General features: G+C 50.9%; 1 protein-coding gene across 1 annotated transcript in view; it reads left to right on the top strand.

Annotated features, from left to right (window-relative positions):
• The window catches only part of ctbp2l (C-terminal binding protein 2, like), a 134,094-nt gene that overhangs the window by 99,155 nt on the left and 13,693 nt on the right, over positions 1–21,246 (top strand). The window contains exons 3-5 of the mRNA XM_083636095.1: positions 9,166–9,320; positions 15,006–15,150; positions 17,534–17,740. Of these exons, the coding sequence (XP_083492221.1) occupies positions 9,166–9,320; positions 15,006–15,150; positions 17,534–17,740 (507 nt within the window). The remainder of the gene's footprint in view (positions 1–9,165; positions 9,321–15,005; positions 15,151–17,533; positions 17,741–21,246) is intronic.

Raw genomic sequence — 21,246 nt, forward strand, 5'->3', positions numbered from 1 at the left:
GTGTCACCGTCTGATTTCACCATCTAATCTGGTCATTCAGTGGCATTTTATTGCCACATAAGTAACGTAGCGCACAGAGCTAACAGCTAGCTGACGGCAGCTTTCTTCTTCTCTCGGTTTATAGGCGGGTCGCTGACACCTTCAAGGTGCTTACCACCACCTGCTGTACAAGTAGGTTACTTGTACATGCAACGGACATAAATCTATCCGTCTATCCATTCTGTCCATTTTCTGACGGATCAGTGTGGCCAAGGCCTAGACTGCTGACGTAGCTCAGTATGTTCTACAGCTTGTTAGACTGCTGACGTAGCTCAGTATGTTCTACAGCTTGTTAGACTGCTGACGTAGCTCAGTATGTTCTACAGCTTGTTAGACTGCTGACGTAGCTCAGTATGTTCTACAGCTTGTTAGAATGCTGACGTAGCTCAGTATGTTCTACAGCTTGCATCATCTTATATTGCAAGGACTTGAAAGGCTCTCGGTAACATGATATATATATCCAGCCGCTTCACATACAGCACCAGATTTCTGAAATAATTTCTGGAACGCACGTTCAGCTGCTTCCAGCGGCCCACCCGATGAATGCTAGAAAACCTGATGTAGTACAAAAGTAAAAAAGTAACGTCACTCATCGAATCGAAGGGCAATTTGTGGGTAGGTTGCTGCTGGTGATTATGCATGTTAATAATGTATAATTCCACAGAACAAACAGAAGCGGGGGCGTTGGCTCATGTCATTAGGAGCATGGGCAGCACGCACGGAGAGATCAGTGGGATGTGGAGGTGACGGCGTTAGTTCACGAGCTGCAGGTCTAAAGGAGATGCAGACAGAGAGTATATCATTACGCACAACAAGACCCCGCAGGGTGGATGAGTGCATGCATTTGTTGCTTTGGCAGGTGAAACCACGACAGCTGCCACTGCCTCCTAAATCCTCACACACACACACACACACACACACACACACACACACACAGACACACACACATGCACACGCACACAGTCTGGCATCAGTGTAGCAACAAGCAGAGGAAGTGAGAACACAAAGGACAGGAAATGAGGGGGGGGTAAATTAATGGAGGAGGGAAATTAAGAGCACTCTGCCTCCTGCAGCTCCAACACGACCCCCTCCCCAATACTGCACATGTGATGAGTCTTAGCGGGGCGGCGGGGGGCTACTGTATGTGAGTGTGTGGCTCTGCTGGACTCGAGACCCCGTGGAAAGCGTGGCGACCGCCGAAGACACTGTTTTATTTCTTGAGTGATCCCTCTGAACGAGCTGTGACAGCACTGTTCAAACAGCAGAGCTGCCAGAGTGCTGCTCGTCAGCGGCGAGCTGAAAGCTTGTTTGTGCGCGACACAGTATCTGCCCGTGTCGATCATCTCTGCACTTTGCGCTGAGACTTCAAGGGAGATTGTACCCGCGCACGGCACGCAAATTGGGAGTAAGATAACGTAAGATCGTTTCAAGGTGCTACATGAAGCACGTTAACATCAGTAAAAAGGGAGAAGAGACAACTTTTTGCAGAAGAAGCAAAGATCTTTGCAACAGGCAACTGGGTTTATGGTGAATGGGGTCTTCATTTTGAGATTTTGAGAAATGCTAACAACACTAACCATAACATTAGTGTGAGATATAGAAGCCACTAATCATCTTGCCAATGGTCTCATTTTTAACGATACTAATACCAAAGAATTAATTTGTCGATGATATTTTGATTTAAAAATGCTACATTTCGATCAATGAAACGCCACAAATTGGTCCATTCTACCCATTGTGCATGCACATAGCACAGGCATGCTATATAAAGAAGCGCCATAGAAAGGAGAGGTTCAGGAAAGGGTGCCGTGAATGCATTGTGACCCACTTCTCTGTACCGGGTGTGATATCGTGCGGCCGACAGACCCAGCGCGGTTCTGGCTGAGACCGGTTTGATCTACATGCCGCTAGTTTACCACGGGGGAAGTGTAGCCTGTCGCCTCCCTGCTTCCCTCGCCCCAATACATCATCTCCTCTCCATCAAAATCAATCTGTCACACAGGAGGACACACACCCACCACCACCACACACTGCCTCCTGGAAAGACGAGCAGAGGCCGAGCGATAGGGAAGTAGAGAGAGATTGAGAGAGGGAGAGAGAGGTTTTGATAAGTAGCGAGTGGAAAAGAGAGAGGAGGGAGCGAAGGAATGATAATTGAGGAGAAAGGGAGACGGAGAAAGGAGGAGGGAGTGATTACTGTTGAGGAGGAGGGAGAGAGAGAGGGGGGGAGACAGCCCAGGAATGATAGCCGAGGTGGGGGAGAGCGATCGGCAAAGAAATCCTGGCGAAAGGAGAGATAAAGCGAGAAGAAGCAGACAAATGGCCGACAAATACAGATACAGAGTGAGACACGAGAGGAGCTGTCATCAGATGCTATCGTGCAGGCGAGAGATCCTCTGTACAGTAAGAGGCAGAGGATGGTGAAATGTAATGGAGGGAGGAACAGAGAGGGAGATTGAGAGAGAGGGGCGACTAAAAGGTCAAAGAGGGAGAGAGACCCAGTGGATGATTCATAGAGCTGCCTGGGGGTTTAAGCAGCCTGCCTGCCTCCTCTGCTCTCCTCCCTCATCTCCAGCTCATCTCACCTGAGATACATCACGACCACTGCTGTCCATCTCCTGTTTGATGCTAGAGTAGTGACTACGTGGCAGCAGAGAGAAGGTTATGGGTCTTTTCTGTGATTAGAGAAGAGACTTGCCTGTCCGATAGTGAGCATCTATCCCCTCTATGTCGTATTTGACTGCAGTGATAGCATGACTGGTGTCAACCTTTTGACCCTTCATGGACCCCTAATTTAGTACATGAGGGCCACGGAGCCCATTTGATGAGTCTCTGGGATGAGAGAGGAGCCCGGTGGACCACATGTTGAGAACCATCGATGCAGATACACATGCGTGCAGTCATCCCTCTGTACATCCTCTTATTGTGAGGATAGTATATAGTGGATATATCTGTCTCATATGCACGTACACGTTCTCAGGACGCTAAATGCTGGAGCGCCCTCACACACACACAGACCCTCACCCTCACACACACACAGACCCTCACACACGCACACACACCCTCACACACACACACACACACACACACACACACACACACACACACACACAGACCCTCACACACACACACACACCCTCACACACACACACACACACACACAGACAGACCCTCACACACACACATACAGACCCTCATACACACACAGACCCTCACACACAGACCCTCATACACACACAGACCCTCACACACACACACACACACACACACACACCACACACACACACACACACACACACACACACACACACACACACACAGACCCTCACACACACACACAGACCCTCACACACACACAGACCCTCACACACACAGACAGACTCTCACACACACACAGACCCTCACACACACACTGACCCTCACACCCTCACACACACACACAGACCCTCACACACACACACACAGACCCTCACACACACACAGACCCTCACACACACAGACAGACTCTCACACACACACAGACCCTCACACACACACAGACCCTCACACACAGACCCTCATACACACACAGACCCTCACACACACACAGACCCTCACACACACACACAGACCCTCACACACACACAGACCCTCACACACAGACCCTCACACACACACAGACCCTCATACACACCAGCGTGGTGTAAGTGGCATCGGTCGTCGCCAGCCAGTCTTTACCAGCTGCTTCCATTCATATTCAAAGAGCTGTCAGTCGCAGATGTGGCAGAGATGCCAAGTCACAAGCGCTCACCCTCCTACCCCACTTCACCGCCGTACCCCGAGAACAGTGTTGTGGGTGTGGGTGGGGGGTAGTAGTAGTAGTAGTAGTAGGAGAGAACATCTCCTGTGGCCCCTCCAACCAGCAGGAGAATACAGACGCCCGCCTCGCACCACTCGCCTCGACCTCTCGACTCTCTCTGCACAGATTGGCGAAAATAAAGTGCATTAAAACCAGCAGCCGAAGCCCGCTAAGTGATCACCATGACAACAGGCAGCACAGGGGAGTGGGGAGAACGCCACCTCTGAGTGCCCCCCCCCCTCCTCCAGAGACTGTGCTGCTGCCCCCCCCCCCTCCCCCAGAGACTGTGCTGCTGCCCCCCTCCCTCCCCCAGAGACTGTGCTGCTGCCCCCCTCCCTCCCCCAGAGACTGTGCTGCTGCCCCCCCCCTCCTCCAGAGACTGTGCTGCTGCCCCCCCCCCTCCTCCAGAGACTGTGCTGCTGCCCCCCCCCCTCCCCCAGAGACTGTGCTGCTGCCCCCCCCCTCCTCCAGAGACTGTGCTGCTGCCCCCCTCCCTCCCCCAGAGACTGTGCTGCTGCCCCCCTCCCTCCTCCAGAGACTGTGCTGCTGCCCCCCTCCCTCCTCCAGAGACTGTGCTGCTGCCCCCCCTCCCAGAGACTCTGCTGCCCCCCCCCCCCCCTCCCCCAGAGACTGTACTGCTGCCCCCCCTCCCAGAGACTCTGCTGCCCCCCCCCCTCCCCCAGAGACTGTACTGCTGCCCCCCCTCCCAGAGACTCTGCTGCCCCCCCCCCTCCCCCAGAGACTGTGCTGCTGCCCCCCCCCCTTTCCCAGAGAAGCCCTTTTCCCACATGCGCTTTGTACCGCAAAATGACCGGTACGTGGTCTAATGCCTGCATGTGAGAAAGGCACCGTGCCGGTATAAGCGCGACCCCCGTCGTCGCGGAGATTTCACCACTTTCTAGCCTGTCAGAAGAGCGGTATGCGCTTTAGCGGATACTAGTGAGAAACGGGTGCAGTCATTTTCCGCGACACTCTCATGGGCGAGGTGTACACACGTTGCTTAATGTTCCAGCGGGCATAATCTAATCATTCGCGCACATTAAAGCAAACTGGCGAAATGATCTTGTGATAATAAGAGCAGTAGCCTATGTCAGCTTCATGTGTGGGTGTGCTGTGCTGATTTCCCCTCTCCTCTCTGCTCGCTCTCTGGCCACAGTCCGTCCTCCTCACAGCCCGACAGGGACTAAGCAAATGCACGAAGCGAAAGTGGAAGTATTTTGCTTACGTTGCCGACAGCCAAGGCAAGCCCGGACACATCAAATGAAGCCAGTCTGTAAAAAGTGCTTCAACGCGATGCAGGTGAACGGATAAACAAGCAAACTTATTTCACCATTCGGAGTTTTGCCGACACGTCACTCCCCACCCGCTCTGCAGTGCCGCCCCCCCCCCCCACATACAGGCAATTTCGCTGATAGATTCCCACATGCCAGAGGAGAGGTGTGAAGGGAAATGTCCGATATTGACTTACAGGTAATTTTCCGGTACGCATGTGGGAAAACGGCTAGACTGTACTGCTGCCCCCCCTCCCGGAGACTCTGCTGCCCCCCCCCCCCTCCCCCAGAGACTGTACTGCTGCCCCCCCTCCCAGATACTCTGCTGCCCCCCCCCTCCCCCAGAGACTGTGCTGCTGCCCCCCCCCTCCTCCAGAGACTGTGCTGCTGCCCCCCCTCCCAGAGACTCTGCTGCCCCCCCCTCCTCCAGAGACTGTGCTGCTGCCCCCCTCCCCCAGAGACTCTGCTGCCCCCCCCCTCCTCCAGAGACTGTGCTGCTGCCCCCCCCCTCCCAGAGACTGTGCTGCCCCCCCCCTCCCCCAGAGACTGTGCTGCTGCCCCCCCCCTCCTCCAGAGACTGTGCTGCTGCCCCCCCCTCCCCCAGAGACTGTGCTGCTGCCCCCCCCCTCCCCCAGAGACTGTGCTGCTGCCCCCCTCCCTCCCCCAGAGACTGTACTGCTGCCCCCCCTCCCAGAGACTCTGCTGCCCCCCTCCCTCCCCCAGAGACTGTACTGCTGCCCCCCCCTCCCAGAGACTCTGCTGCCCCCCTCCCTCCCCCAGAGACTGTGCTGCTGCCCCCCCCTCCCCCAGAGACTGTGCTGCTGCCCCCCCCCCTCCCCCAGACTGTGCTGCCCCCCCCCCCCTCCAGAGACTGTGCTGCCCCCTCCTCCAGAGACTGTGCCCCCTCCCCCAGAGACTGTGCTGCTGCCCCCCCCTCCTCCAGAGATTGTGCTGCTGGACTGTTGGGCTTTTTCTGCCTCCTCTCCTGTGTCTTCTCTGACTCTGATATGTCCCCAGGGAGCTCTTTAGGGTAACAGGCAGTGTTTAGTCTGTCTTAATGTGCACTCATTTCACATTTTCACTCCACTCCTCTGTCTCCACAGTCTGTTCTTCTTTCCCTCTCTCCTAACACCTGTTTGTCCTCTGTCTCCACGGTCTGTTCTTCTTTCCCTCTCTCCTAACACCTGTTTGTCCTCTGTCTCCACGGTCTGTTCTTCTTTCCCTCTCTCCTAACACCTGTTTGTCCTCTGTCTCCACGGTCTGTTCTTCGTTCTCTCTCTCCTCCCACCTGCTGCACACACAACTTTCTCCGCTCCATCCTAAAGCTCCAAATCTCACCTCTTTACCTCCCCTAATCGGCCCCCTCTGCCCCTGTAATCCTGCAGTGCACGTCTCTAACGAGGGCTCCTCTCCTGCTCTCCTCTCTCCTCCTTATCTCGCCTCCAAGCCTGACGTCATGCTAATCTGCAAGGATAACTTCAAACACACACCAGCGCGCATACACCTGCACGCACACTCTGGTCAGATAGGGCTGGGCCATACTGACCAAGTCAAAAATGACAGTAATTTAGACCGAATGCCAAATGATATCGATAATGTGACGATATTTTGTGGATGAGTATTTGTGCTTGTATAAGATATTTATTCCACACAAGAACAATTGTGAATAATGTGGATATGAGGAGGAGCCAATCATTGTTCATTTTACTCAGTCATGGCTAGTAATAAGATTAGAACATTGTGTCACCTTACTGTAATGTAGCCTTTAAGACCAGGAAGTAGCAAAATCCCAGACTAAGATTGAGTCTCATATCACGATATTGATATTACGATTGTATGATTTATAGAGACGCTGCATGAAATAGGCCACGCCCATCACAGGGGAAAAGCTCCGTTCATTTCCACACACCAGCGTCATTTTCCTTGAATTAAACATAGCTAAAAGCAGTGTCTCTATCAGTGATACATGGGTGATACATTGTATCACCCAGCTCTAGGTGAGACCTATCCACCTTATTTCTAGCTGCCATGATGCCTGATGGGTGCTTCTTCCGCTTCCAGTGTAATTTTTACACTGTTTTAACTTGACAAAAAAAACGTCTATGAGGATTTTACAGCAGAGCCATTCTGCTCTACAGCCGTGTCGTTCGTGTGCTGGGATAGCGTAATGCATTGTGGGTAGTCGGCTACTGTGGCTAATGCTAACGGCTAGCGTAATAGTTACTTTACATGGCAGTAAAACACCACTGAATGACCAAATTGATTTAACTTTTAACCATTTCGAGTAACACTGTTTCCATACGGAGCCGCAGCGTTGGTTAGTTGTTTATAACGTGACTATATTTATAACTTTTATAACGGACTCCAGCTTCCGGTTTATAATTCGGGTCTGCAGCCGAGTACAAAGGCTGCAGAAGAAGCCTGCATGACTCATTGTTGCAAGCTGCAACAATGAGTCACGTTAAACCGGACCTTGTTCCCACAATTCCCACAAGCCACAAAATAGCAACCGAACACTAGACAAGAAAAGTACTATGCAGAGAACATCCGCTTCTCTGTACCCGGGGTGCATCCGTCCATCTGACCAGTAGGCTTTTGAGCCAGGCGCCGCTCAGAAGGCACAGCCGGCCCGGCAGCATGAATATTGATGGTCCCGGGGGCGGGGCTTGTTAACACTGTATGAAACGGGCTGGGAATTGTCTGTGTTCTCAGTGTGGCACATCTTCAGTGGGATGCGTGAGAAGGTGGACCCGTTGGGGAGCTAGGCTAGGCTCAGCCCTCCTCACTTTGAGTGAGGGGATTGGGGGGGGGGGCAGGACGGAGCGAGCAGACACCAAACCATGGTTCGGCCCCCCCATCGGAATTGTGACATGCAGCGGCTCTGTAATGGAGCTCTGTCGGGTGCAGATGCCCGTCGACTGCGGGTTTGTTTCAGACGTGTAGCGTTTTCCCCCGACACTCCGTCTCGGTGATATGGCTCTTTTGAGGACCTGATTTCTAAACGTTCAGCTCGCAGCTTCTCCTTGTTTTGTTTGAGTTCCCCCCTCTCCTTCAAGGTCTCTCTTTGCACACCTGCTGTTGCCACTCACAGCGAGGCAAACACACAAGCCCCTCCCCTCTGAACCCAGAGCTAACAAAGTGCGTGTGTCCATGTGTGCGCGTTTGTGTGCGTTAGTCACGCGCGCACACCAGGGAATACGTTGCTCGCGGCATGATAGAGTGCATGTGTGTGTACACCTGTGCGTATATATTGTTATCCACGCGTACAGTCTGTGCATTCCCATTTCAGTGTGTGTGCAGAAAATTGCTGTGTGTGTGTGTGTGTGTGTGTGGGAAGTAATGAGGAAGTGCAAGGTGAGACGGGGAGGATTCCTGGAAGCCAGGCTGTGGTCTAATCCAGTGTTGAGTCAGAGCATTGATTTATTGAGCAGGGTTTGTCCCTGCTTCCTACTACAACCTAATCAACATGCACACACAAGTGCATATGTACACAGTAGCGGCTAATCATAACATAATGTCTTAAAAAATACAAATACAAAAAATAAATCTGAATTACCTTCAGCTGGCAAGCCAGTATCAGCGGATGCTTGTTGAACTAATAATACATTTGACTTGGCAGATTGTGACTTCTGCAGTTGGAAGGAGTCTGAGCACTGACAGCATTTCAATGGCAATGGTGGAGTTTATTCCTGCCACAGTACAACTTTGTACCATTACTTCTCCATCTGTTTCTATTGAACTTGAACCCAGGGGGATACAGTGCAGGGTCAATCAGTATGACCCAAATACCCTGTAGTGATAAATGGCCCTATGTAATGAGCAACATTTTTCATTGTGTATTTTCATTGGTGATTTGAAACTAGTTACACCTTTCCACAGCGACTCACGAGTGCAACAGGAAAAAAGGCGAAAACGCTCCGACAGTGGGCCGAGAATACAAGCAGCAAATAGGAGTGCAAGGGTTAAAGCCTTCAACTCTGACCACGGCTCTCCCCTCCCCTCCCTCTGTCTGTCCAGGTATCCGGCCCCAAATCATGAACGGGCCCATGCATCCACGCCCCCTGGTGGCGCTGCTGGACGGGCGCGACTGCACCGTGGAGATGCCCATCCTCAAAGACCTGGCCACCGTTGCCTTCTGTGATGCCCAGTCCACACAGGAGATCCACGAGAAGGTAACACACACACACACACACACACACACACACACACACACACACACTAGAGCTGGGCTCGGGCTGAATTTTCCTTACCGAACCCGACCGAGCCCGTCACATTATTAGCCGAGCCCGGCCCGGCCCGACAGGTGTCAATTGATAATCTGTCCGAGCCCGGCCCGAACCCCCTCCCTGATTTTTTTTCCCCCTCGGAGCGCAGCGAGCGCATAATTCAATGAGTCTGTCCAGCCTATAAACAGCCCTATATAATCCCAAACCAAAATCAGTCCTCGTAATTCCAAGCAGTCAATGATTAATACGTAATGTACAAAGCAAAGCACCAAACAGCCTAATTTGTGCGTGCCGTGCACTGCCCAGTGCCCACACAGTCCCACATCGCTGAAAGAAGTACTGCACGGTGTCCGCGACACCAGCGCTGTGAGGCGACACGCAGCTGACTCCGGGCAGAGCAGCAGAGTGCATGTCTGGGCGTGTTTCATTCGATGCCTTCAGGTGCTTTCATTAACGTAGTAAATTAGCTCAGGAGCTGATGATAGATATATTTGAAGGCAAAAACAAGTGACTGATTACGTGACCGAGCCCGGCCCGAGCCCGAACGCGACTTCAATGTTTCTGTCCGAACCCGGCCCGTAAGTCGGGCCGGGTTCGGGTTCCGAGTCCGACGGGCCGGGTAGCCCAGCTCTAACACACACACACACACACACACACACACAGTTAGCGTTGTATGCCACTCACTCAAGTTCCCCTCTCCTCCACTATCATGGTGCTAATATGTGAATCGTATTATATTGGGCCCATACGCTCTTGCCAGTTAAAATAAAGTGGCTTCATTATGATTTAATGTCACTTGGTGGCGCAGTGCGAGATGCCTATATCACTGCCATTGTTCTAATAGAAAGCCTGGTATGGGGCTGAATGTAGTGTAATTACATTGCGCCGGCTTGTAGTGGCTCTTTATTGCTTTTTATGCAGCGCCGCGGCCGCCAAAAGAATATATGGCGGCGGAGATGGGTATCGCTGAGGTGCTATCTCCCCATCTGCAGAGGGAGTGAGAGCCGCCACACTGGTCCTCGCGCTGCCTTTATGAAAATGGGACATATTAAAAACGAGGCATTTGCATAGAGATCAATTCAATCAAAGACCTTGGGCGGTGAGGAGCGCGCGGGAGGCGCCGGGCGCTTTTTTTGTTTTGTTTGTTTTAACACGGTCTTATCAGCAAAAACATGATTGTAATGTTCACCTCGCCAGCATATTCAGCAGTTGGCGGTAATAACGTGCGGTCTAGAGACCCAGAGGAGCGGTGTAGATAGAAAATGTCCAATTTCTTATTTGTGCGGCGGGGAGATGATGGCCGGAGATGCGTGCGGAGAGACGGCGTGCAGATAACTCTGAGAGGTTGTTACAGTATGCCAGACACCACCTGCCACACGGCCCTCCATCGACACCAGGCCAGACACAAAGTGGTGGACGAGGGTGGTCAGCGGTAGATGGAAGTACCCCGGGGGTTACAGCAGGTCATGCCCCTCGGTAATCCCCTCATGACTCGCGCCGTCGGGGTGCGATGAGACACACGTGCGGACGCTGTTCGAGATGGAGCGGCGATAGCGCTTCAGTGAGACTGAGACCAGCACACAGCACCTGCGCTCCGAGAGCCTCATCCAAGGTCAACGATCCCAACGTCTTTCCCACGCTCGTGTCCCACGCTCGTTTAAAGTCACATATGGCTCATAAAAGTTGGATGATGGCCCATATGGCATAGAGTCAACATCGCTCTATCACATATTACACTGCCTGACTCCACGCCTCCAATCCAATCACTTCTACTCCCATCTTCACTGAGTGTACAGTCCTCTTTATTATTTAACCTTTATTTAGCCAGGTGTGAAAAACAACTAGGGTGACTTTGCCAATATAGCAGCATCAGAACAAGCATATAAGAGTTGCAGGACAACAACAGACAGTATCCAGGTGAGAGAACAAAATACTCAAAATCACACACAAAAAAAAAGTGCAATTTTCAGACTGTTAGGACCCTCTGCTCTCCATGAAATGGACTGACCCAATGAACGGTGTGAACGCTGACTGTGATCCCTTGTTGATTGACCTAATATGAAACGGCAATGTGGATGAAAGGCACAAGACTTTGTGACGCTTTGGGTGTCGAAGAAGCAACGTTTTGGGACAACGCAGCCTCTGCCTGCCACTAGGTGGCGACTGTCTGTTAGCCTCTGCCTGTCAGGTGCAGACTGTCTGTTAGCCTCTGCCTGTCAGGTGCAGACTGTCTGTTAGCCTCTGCCTGTCAGGTGGAGACTGTCTGTTAGCCTCTGCCTGTCAGGTGCGGCATTAGCTCAGGAGGTAGAGCTGTTGCCTGGGAATCGGAAGGTTGCCGGTTCGAGGCTGGCTCCTCCCGCTGCAGACGCCGTCGGTGTGTGAATGGGTGAATGTGAGGTATTCATGTAAAAGCGCTTTGGGTAGTTGGGAGACTATATAAAATGCGCTCTATAAATACTAGGGATGGGCATTTCTAGCAAAAACACTATTCAAAATTCGCTGGCCAAAGTCGACTTTTAATCGAAATTCGAAAAAAAAGTAAAAAAAAAAAAAAAAAAAAAAAAAAAAAAAAATTGGTGAGTGAAATGTTGCATTGTCTCCCCTGATTCTAAGTCTAAGGCTTTATTGATTAATAGAAAAAGCTTCTGCTGTGGATTTTTAGCTCAAACAAGCATTGCACCACTGAAGTAAAGAACATGTTACATGACATTGACATTTTTGAAAATAAAAAACAGTTTTGACAATCATGAGTGGTTCATTAAATATTTAGTAGGCTCAGGTCTGAGTGCCAAAGGGGTGCCAAAGTCACCCCCTCTCCCTCTTCATGGGATTTCATCAGCCATTCAAAAATTGTTTTACTTGCTCAAACCAAGCGATTCGACTATACTTAGAATCAGGGGAGACAATGCAACATTTCACTCAAAAAAAAAACTTTTTTTTTACTTTTTTTTTTTTTTCGAATTTCGACTTTCAATAATAAAAGTCGACCTTGATAATAACAACGATTATTCGAAAATTCGAAATTCGATGCCCATCCCTAATAAATACAGTCCATTTACCATTTAAGGTGGAGACTGTCTGTTAGCCTCTGCCTGTCAGGTGGAGACTGTCTGTTAGCCTCTGCCTGTCAGGTGGAGACTGTCTGTTCTCAGCATTACAGCAACCAGGCCCTCATCCCCACACTGACTGCATCCACACTGCTCACTAGTGGGATGACCTCATAGCCATGAAATCCCTCCCCAGTAAGCCACGCACTCTCTCACACACACACACACACACACACACACACACACACACACACACACACACACACACACACACACACACACACACACACACACACACACACACACACACACACACACACACACACACAATACATGTGACCCCGAATCTCAACTCTCTCTCTCTCTCTCTCTCTCTCTCTCTCACACACACACATACACACACAGGCCTCTGCATCATATCAAAAAAGAAATAAGAAAAAAAGCCCAGGCCTCATCACAGATGATAGATGTGGAAAGCAATAAGGCTTGTGTTTCAGTGGAGAGTGGTGAGGAGGTGGAGGGATGGGGGGGCGGGGGGGGGGGTGGTGGTGGTGGTGGTGGTGGTGGTGGTGGGGGTGGTGGTGGTGGTGGGTAGACACATTAGGTCAGAGTTTCCATGAAAGTCAACTACATTCACAACTGATTTCCCCCACAAAGGCTACAGCGCGTCGTCTCCACGTCCAAAACACCGCTCGGCCTTCAGGCTCACTTCAGACAGAGAGGTGGGAGAAAGTGTGCCTGTGTCCCGTTGTGCGCACCTGCATGTGTGTGTGTGTGTGTGTGTGTGTGTGATGTGTGATGTGTGCGTAAGCAGCGTTTTAACCTTGAATTAGTATCTGCGAGGCCTGGCTGGGACACGGCGCTAATAAAAGCCGTATGGAAATTCGGGGCTAATCTGCTAATCACAGGAAAGCTAATGGCGTTTTGGCTGGAGGTGAATGCGGAGCTGTTATTTACCGTGGGGGCGCTGACAGGGATACTGGGGGAGAGCGGTTAGATCCACATCGGACTGAATCACAGCCCAGGTCACCTTGTCTATGTAAAGGAGGTGGTGGGCCAATATGAGGGGGCGCCCCCACCCCCCCCACCTCGCTGACTGACTGAATTCAGATGTTTACACCCTGAGGCGTTTACACACTGCTCTCAAGCCCATTTGTTTCAATGTGGGATAATACAGTAGCTGTAGCATCAATGTAGAGTACATGAGCTTTGTATCCAGACCAGGGCAAGATTATGTTCATTTAAAGGTGGTTTCAAGTGTTTGAAGTGAACTACGTCAGGTTGAGTTGCACTCGATTCAAGTGAACACAAGTTAATCAAGGGCTACATATGTATGTATTTCATTTATTCATTCACATTTTCTATTCTAAGTTTTGCCACTCTCCTTTTATTATGCGAGGAGACCATAGGTTTCCCTTTAAAGGTTAAATAAATGAAAATCCGGCTGTTCAAAAGGTCAGCTGGGCCTCCCTCTCTGTGTCTTTGACCTAAGCACATCTTATGATAGCTTCAGGTTTAGCCCTGACCCCTCCTCCCAGTCAATTAGCCTGATCCGCTGAGCGTAAAGACCCTCTGGGTACGAGCGCAGGTCATTTGTGATGACCATGCAGAAGCGCGGCCCCTCAGAGTCATTGTGATGACCATGCAGAAGCGCGGCCCCTCAGAGTCATTGTGATGACCATGCAGAAGCGCGGCCCCTCGGAGTCATTGTGATGACCATGCAGAAGCGCGGCCCCTCGGAGACAATATCACCATTTGTTCCAGTCGGGGCTGTAAGAAAGGACAGTGTATCAGTGCAGGGTGGCCACCATGTGATGCGTGTGCTTCCCCCTCGTTGTGAAATTGAAAACCGGTTTTGTTTTGTTTTTCATGTTTCAGTGTCCCAAGTCATGTCAGCCATGTGATTTTCATGGCTCCTCTGAAAGGAATGTGATCTTGTGATTGTCATGGGACCTTATGAGCGAATGGACCAATAGCCATGTTACATAGTTGGAATGAATGGACAAAACTATGAAGAACAGAAATGAATGAATGAATGAATGAAAAATAAGACACTGCCAACAAGAGGGTCGCAGATTTCGAGCCCCCGTGTTACCTCCGGCTTGGTCGTGTTACCTCCGTGTTACCTCCGTGTTACCTCCGTGTTACCTCCTCCGGCTTGGTCGTGTTACCAATACAGGCATAATTGGCGGTGTCTGTGCCAGGTGGGTAAACCGGATTAGGGGTATGTGTCCTGTTCGCTGTACTAGTGCCTCCTCTGGTCGCCTGTTCGTGGGAGAGGGGAACTGGGGGGAATGGCTTGATCCTCCAACGTGCTACGTCCTGCCGGTGAACGTCCTCGCTGTCAGGTGAAAAGAAGTGGCTGGCGTATCGGAGGAAGCATGTGCCAAGTCTACGGCTCTCCCCAGATCGCCAGAGGGGGTGGAGCAAGACCGGGACAGCAGGGACAATTGCCCAAGTACAATTGGGGAGAAAACAGGGGGGAAATCTGAAAAAAGAAATTGATAAAAAAATCATTACTTGACGATCAAATCACACTAATTACCACCCTTCTGTTTGTATGTGTGTGTGTGTGTGTGTGCAGGTGCTTAACGAGGCGGTGGGGGCGATGATGTACCACACCATCACCCTGACCAGAGAGGACCTGGAGAAGTTCAAAGCTCTACGCATCATCATCCGCATCGGCAGCGGCTACGACAATATCGACATCAAGGCTGCCGGAGAGCTGGGTACGAGCAGCTAACAGTTACTACTGAACATCATCCATATTAGATCCTATCCATCAACACAGGAGAACTACAGTAACTATGGATTGCTCTTCATCCATTGGTTTGTTTGATGGTTTGCTGGTCTATCCGTCACACACACTATATCTCCGGTGATGGGAGTGATGGGATTTTGGTGAAACCTGCATCGCTCTGCTGTGTTCTGGCATCTCCAAAAATACACCGATTGGTCCAGGGGGGGCGCTGTACTTCAGAGTTGGGGACTTGGACTTGCGACTTGGACTCGAGTCGTACTTAACACATTCACTGCCAGCCGTTTTTCAATACTGTAGTTAGCTTCTGCCAACGTTTTTTTTTAGGATTCTGGCTCATCTTTCAAGAGCCGAGGATTCGTTTCTGTTAGGATGTTGTGAACACACAATATCTCAAAAGAACTAATAGAATGTGTGCTTTCTCTGTCTAAAAGAGTTAGTTTGTAGAGTTAGTAGTTATGTAAGCATTAGCAGTTGAATACAGCATGGTTTCAGCGTCTGAAAATTTATTCTGAGATAAACGGCTTTTTGTGAAATTCGATAGAACAGTCACTTTAACCATTCATTTTTGGCATCAGTAAGACGTCAGACATCTAAACAATAGTTTTGAACAGTAATTTCCTCCATAACAGCAGGAAACACCCCTCTCCTTCAAACTCCTCCCTCCGTGTGTGTTCTTCTTGGCTGCAGCGGGCGTGTCACAAGCTCGTTTCTGTTGCTGCTGTAACCTCGCGTCACCAGGCTCACTGCTTTGCTGCTGCTCCTGCCTGCTGGCGGCCGGTGGGCAAGTCTGGAGGGGCTCGCTCGTTTCTTGGGGTTTGTGTTGAGAGCTTTGATGAAGCTTTTGCGATTCTGGTCTTATTTATGCTGCGTGTTTCAAAGTGTGTTCCACCCGTAATCTATTATGCAAATTTTCAAAACCCCACCGCCAGCTCCCAAGCACGAAAGTGAAAGCGTTTTCGCCAATCCATTTTCATGAGAATGGCTTCCTCACACTGCTTTTTGCTTGCCTTCCTCTAGTCTGGAGAACACTGTCGCCACTTAGTGGGTCGGTGGAATGGGTTGTACACGGTCGGTGGCTCCAATATTTTTATAGGAGACGTGGGGAGCGTTGATCCACGTCCCACCGTCAAATTTTTTTTTTTTTTTTTAAGCCGAGATATCTCGTCATTGGCAGTCAACCGTTGGATTTTGTAAGCCGAGATATCTCGTCAATGGCAGTGAACGTGTTAAGTCGCACGCACAGTGACTTGAGACGACTTTGAGACTCATCCACAAAAGGCTTGAGACTTGACTCGGACCCGAGAGTTGCAACTCATGAACAATCTTTATTTTATGTTTTGGTGCATTCACATTAAGGAATATCAACTAATTACATCTAATCAATGCTGATACTGTATGCTAATAGATACAGGAGTGAGGATAATACAGTAGATGCTTTGAATTCCTTAGTTTTAGCTATGCAGTGTTCTAAGCAGACCGGATGGTATGCAGCAGATGATAGAACGCTCATCCATAAGAGATTTGATTCTTGACTTAGACTTGTGACCAAAAATTTAGACTTTAGTTCAACTTGTGACCAAAACCTTGTACTTGTTGTGACCAAAGACTTGAGACTTGACTTGGACTTGCAAAAGAAAAAGAGACTTGTGAGCATCTCTGCTGTAAATACAGATCAAAACAAGGTGACATGTTTGATGCTAATTGGTCCAGAAGGGGGCGGCGTTGTTACTATTGCCTTGTTTTACTGTATGGATTTTCAGAAAGCCGAAAGGAACGGCATCAAAGGCGTAATTAAAGAGTCAGATGAATAGTTGGCATCCTGCTGTGTGAGGCAGGTTGTTCAAATAGAGAGAACTCAATGGTACAATTCAGTCCCGACTGGGAGCTCCACCCAGGCTCTATCAGCAGCCCTTGCAGTTGACAGAGCTGCTGCCATTTCCCTGGCAATATGAGATAGAGTGTCTAACCACCCACTCACCAAAGGAACCCTGCCTCGCAACGCAGGAGTCAAAAGCTATCGCGCCTGGAGAAGGCAGCGCTGATACCAGGGCTATTCTCAGGGAGAAGAAAAGAAGCCATTGATCGAGCAGGCGGCACCTGTTTTTTTTTTTGTACTGTCCAGAGATGCTCTGCTGCTCGCAGATAGCGAGTGGGATGAGCGAGGCTGAAGCATTACAGTGACAAAGTTCTTTCTGTGGTCTAGAGGGGAGAAGAGGCAGTGCTGCCAGGTCAAGGGTTTGACCCCCCCCCCCCCCCCCCCCCCCCGGGCGCGCTGCTGCTTGAGAGCGTGACTTCATCTGTAGCTTGATGAGTTCTCAGCTGATCTGTGTGATCTCTGCTCCTCCCTCCAGGCATCGCCGTGTGCAACATTCCCTCTGCCGCGGTGGAGGAGACGGCGGACTCCACCCTGTGCCACATCCTCAACCTGTACCGGCGGAACACCTGGCTCTACCAGGCTCTCCGGGAGGGCACGCGGGTCCAGAGTGTGGAGCAGATCCGCGAGGTGGCGTCCGGCGCTGCGCGCATCCGCGGCGAGACCCTCGGCCTCATCGGCTTTGGTGAGGAACCACCGGCTATAGACATTACACCCCTTATGTTCCACCCCGACGTCTCTCTCTCTCTGGCTCTTTCTCCCTCTCTCTGCCCTCCTTCTGTGCCTTATATCCTCTCTCTCTCTCTCTCCCTTCTGTTTTCCTCCCCCGATAAGGTGATGTTTCTGCCTCCTGTCCTGTAGATTATCTCAAGGTTGTCTCCTCGCCTCCCTCTGGGCAGGCTTCCTATTCTCTGCCATCCTGCTCGCTCATCTCTCCCGCGCTAATGCTCGCTATTATATCTCCATTATTCTCTCCCCTTCTCTTTTCAACACACTCTCTCTCTATTTTGCAATGGTCTCTCTCTCTCTCTCTCTCCCTCTCTGTCTCTCTCTCTCTCTCTCTCTCCCTCTCTGTCTCTCTCTCTCTCTCCCTCTCTCTCTGTCTCTGCCTCTCTGTCTCTGGTCCCTCTCCGCTCTGCCCTGCCATAATCAGGCCCCTTGTGGTAGATTTGGTTCTCTGTGCATGTGTGTGTGCGAGTGTGTGCTTCCCTCTCTGCACCTGTTGTGTAGTGCTGAATGAGGGTGTGTGTGTGTGTGTGTGTGTGTGTGTGTGTGCCGCACGTGCGCGCGTTCTTGTGTGTGTCCTCTGTGCTCATTCTGCCCTGTCTCGACACCATCGGGCTGACAGATGCTCTCTCTCCTCTCTCTGCTCTCACAAGCCTTTCCAGAGCACCACCTTATCTCCGTGTCCACATACACCTACCCCCACCCACTTCCACCCTCCACCCCCTACACACACTCCTCCCCCACAGGCGCCAGACAGATGCCCAGAGCTGCTGTGCCCAGACAGAGGCCCTGGCATTGAGACCCCCCCGCCCCCCTCCGGCCTCCACCCCCTCCGGCCTCCACCCCCTCGAATCCCTCCCAGTCTTGCTGGCTCAACCCATCTCCAACACAATGTCCATTGTGGGGGAAGAGGGGTTGGAGAGAGTGAGGGCCACCTGGTGACACTGAAGATAATGGGCCTGTCTGTAGGACCGGCACATACAGCCAGCAGCACAACTCTGCAGGCTGCAAACAGCCAGCAGCACAACTCTGCAGGCTGCAAACAGCCAGCAGCACAACTCTGCAGGCTGCAAACAGCCAGCAGCACAACTCTGCAGGCTGCAAATAGACTGGATGGGGGGAGAAACAGGTGGTTCACTAGGCCCCGCCCCTCTTTCAGGTCTGTCTGCACTGTTTAAAGTGAAGTCACTCGTTTGTTACTTACTTCAGAAGTGGGAATACTTCAGTCAGCCTTCTCTCACCGGATGACCGTGTCAACTGAAAGGACGATGACTACTTTCCAATGAAAACCAATCAGTCACCGACAGGGACAGGATTTTGTTTTTGGATAAATCAACTTCAATCTGATATTTTGAGGGGGTGATAGATTGTATTAACTATACAAATAATAACAAATATGACACATTGCCATGCCTGCAGCCCCACAGGCTGACACACAGCTTCTGTGTCACATGATGCAATAACAACTTAAACACAGGACAATAGTAGTCAAAATAAGAACAAAAATAACATATGTAGGAATTGTTACAGAGAAGGGTTTTATAGAAATTGGTTTTAAGTAGAGATTTAGAGGACTGAATTGCTTTAGCCAGACTCAGCTCCTCAAGCAGGCTGCACCACAAACAGACTCAGCTCCTCAGGCAGGCTGCTCCACAAACAGACTCAGCTCCTCAGGCAGGCTGCTCCACAAACAGACTCAGCTCCTCAGGCAGGCTGCTCCACAAAGTAGCAGCTCTATTGATGTTGTACCCCCCCTCCCCTAAAAAAAAAGAAGCAATTCTGAAAACAACAGAAAGATCACCTACCCTGCCCCTAACCCCCGCCCCCAACAATGAAAATGGCTGGCTGCCATTGCCTGACCTGGTGAGAGCTGATGACTCACCAGACACTCTCATCCCTACTGGAGGCACTTAGCTCTGAGAGAGAGAGAGAAAGAGAGAGAGAGTGTGTGTGTGTGTGTGTGTGTGTGTGTGTGTGTGTGTGTGTGTGTGTGTGTGCGTGTGCGTGTGCGTGTGCGTGTGCGTGTGCGTGTGCGTGTGCGCGTGCGCGCGCGTGTGTGTGTGTGTGTGTGTGTGTGTGTGCCAGGGGGGCATTGTCTGTCAGGGAGAAATCCACAAGCACAAGACCTCATCCAAGGCTGCAGAGCATTGTGGGCAATCCTGCTGTCTGCATCACACTGAATGGGCCGGTTTGCAAAAGCGTTTTTGGCGAATAAGAAAAACGGCGTACTTTCATTACGGGGTCCTTGACCAATCCCCACCAGTTCTGCTGCAGCGCCTCTGGGCCGGACCGGACCGCTATTCTGGCCTCACATTTTAGCGCAATTTTCCGTTCCAGTCAATGGGCAAAAAAAGGCTATGGTAGCTTTGTGACTGTGGAATGAGAAATGAGCAGAACTGGGGGGACTAGAGTGATCCTCCCACGCGCTACATCCTGCCGGTGAAACCCCTTGCTGTCAGGTGAAAAGAAGGGGCTGCTGTCTGCACATGTATTGGAGGAAGCATGTGCTAGTCTACAGCAGGGGGGAAATTGGCCAAGTACAATTATGGAGAAAATGGGAAAAATCAGAAAAAACCTGATCAAAAAATAAAATAATAATAATACTAACTTCTCTCTGCTCTTCCTCCTCTCTGTGTCCTGTCCCCAGGCCGCTCAGGCCAGGCGGTGGCGGTGCGGGCCAAGGTGTTTGGCTTCAACGTGATCTTCTACGACCCGTACCTGCAGGACGGCCTGGAGCGCTCGCTTGGGCGTGCAGCGCGTCTACACGCTGCAGGACCTGCTGTACCAGAGCGACTGTGTGTCCCTGCACTGCAACCTGAACGAACACAATCACCACCTCATCACGACTTCACCATCAAACAGGTCAGCAGCACTTACAGACACACACACACACACACACACTACCAGGCAAACGTTTGGACACACATTTTTTTTAAACCAACAACTTATATGAAGCATATAAAAAACAAGCATATAAGAGAAGAGAGAGGAGCGAGAGACATAGGGAGAGAGAGAGTGGAAAGAGGGAGAGAGGGGGGAGCACATGGGGGACATGCAATGCAAACATACATAAACTCCATGTCCATGAAAAAGACAATCACATATATATAATCACAATAGCTCATACAGTCTCAACATCATCAGCTGAGATTTCAGTGTAGCAGTGTGAAAGAATGGGAGGCATTCCACATGTGTGCATGGCACACACACACACACACACACACACACACACACACACACACACACACACACACACACACACACACACACACACAATCCCAATGCCAGCCATGTCATCCAAGCAGAGCCAAACATCCCACTAATCAGCTGTGTGACCTGGGCTTAGGTGGGTAGACAAGCAGAGCTGCTGGTGGAGTTTGCTCCTGTCAGCCTGGAGAGAGAGAGAGAGAGAGGCCTTCCTGCCTGCACAGGAGAGAGAGAGAGAGAGAGAGAGAGAGAGAGAGG

This window comes from Poromitra crassiceps (assembly GCF_964638095.1).
Source record: "Poromitra crassiceps genome assembly, chromosome: 4".
Taxonomy (NCBI): Eukaryota; Metazoa; Chordata; class Actinopteri; order Beryciformes; family Melamphaidae; genus Poromitra; species Poromitra crassiceps.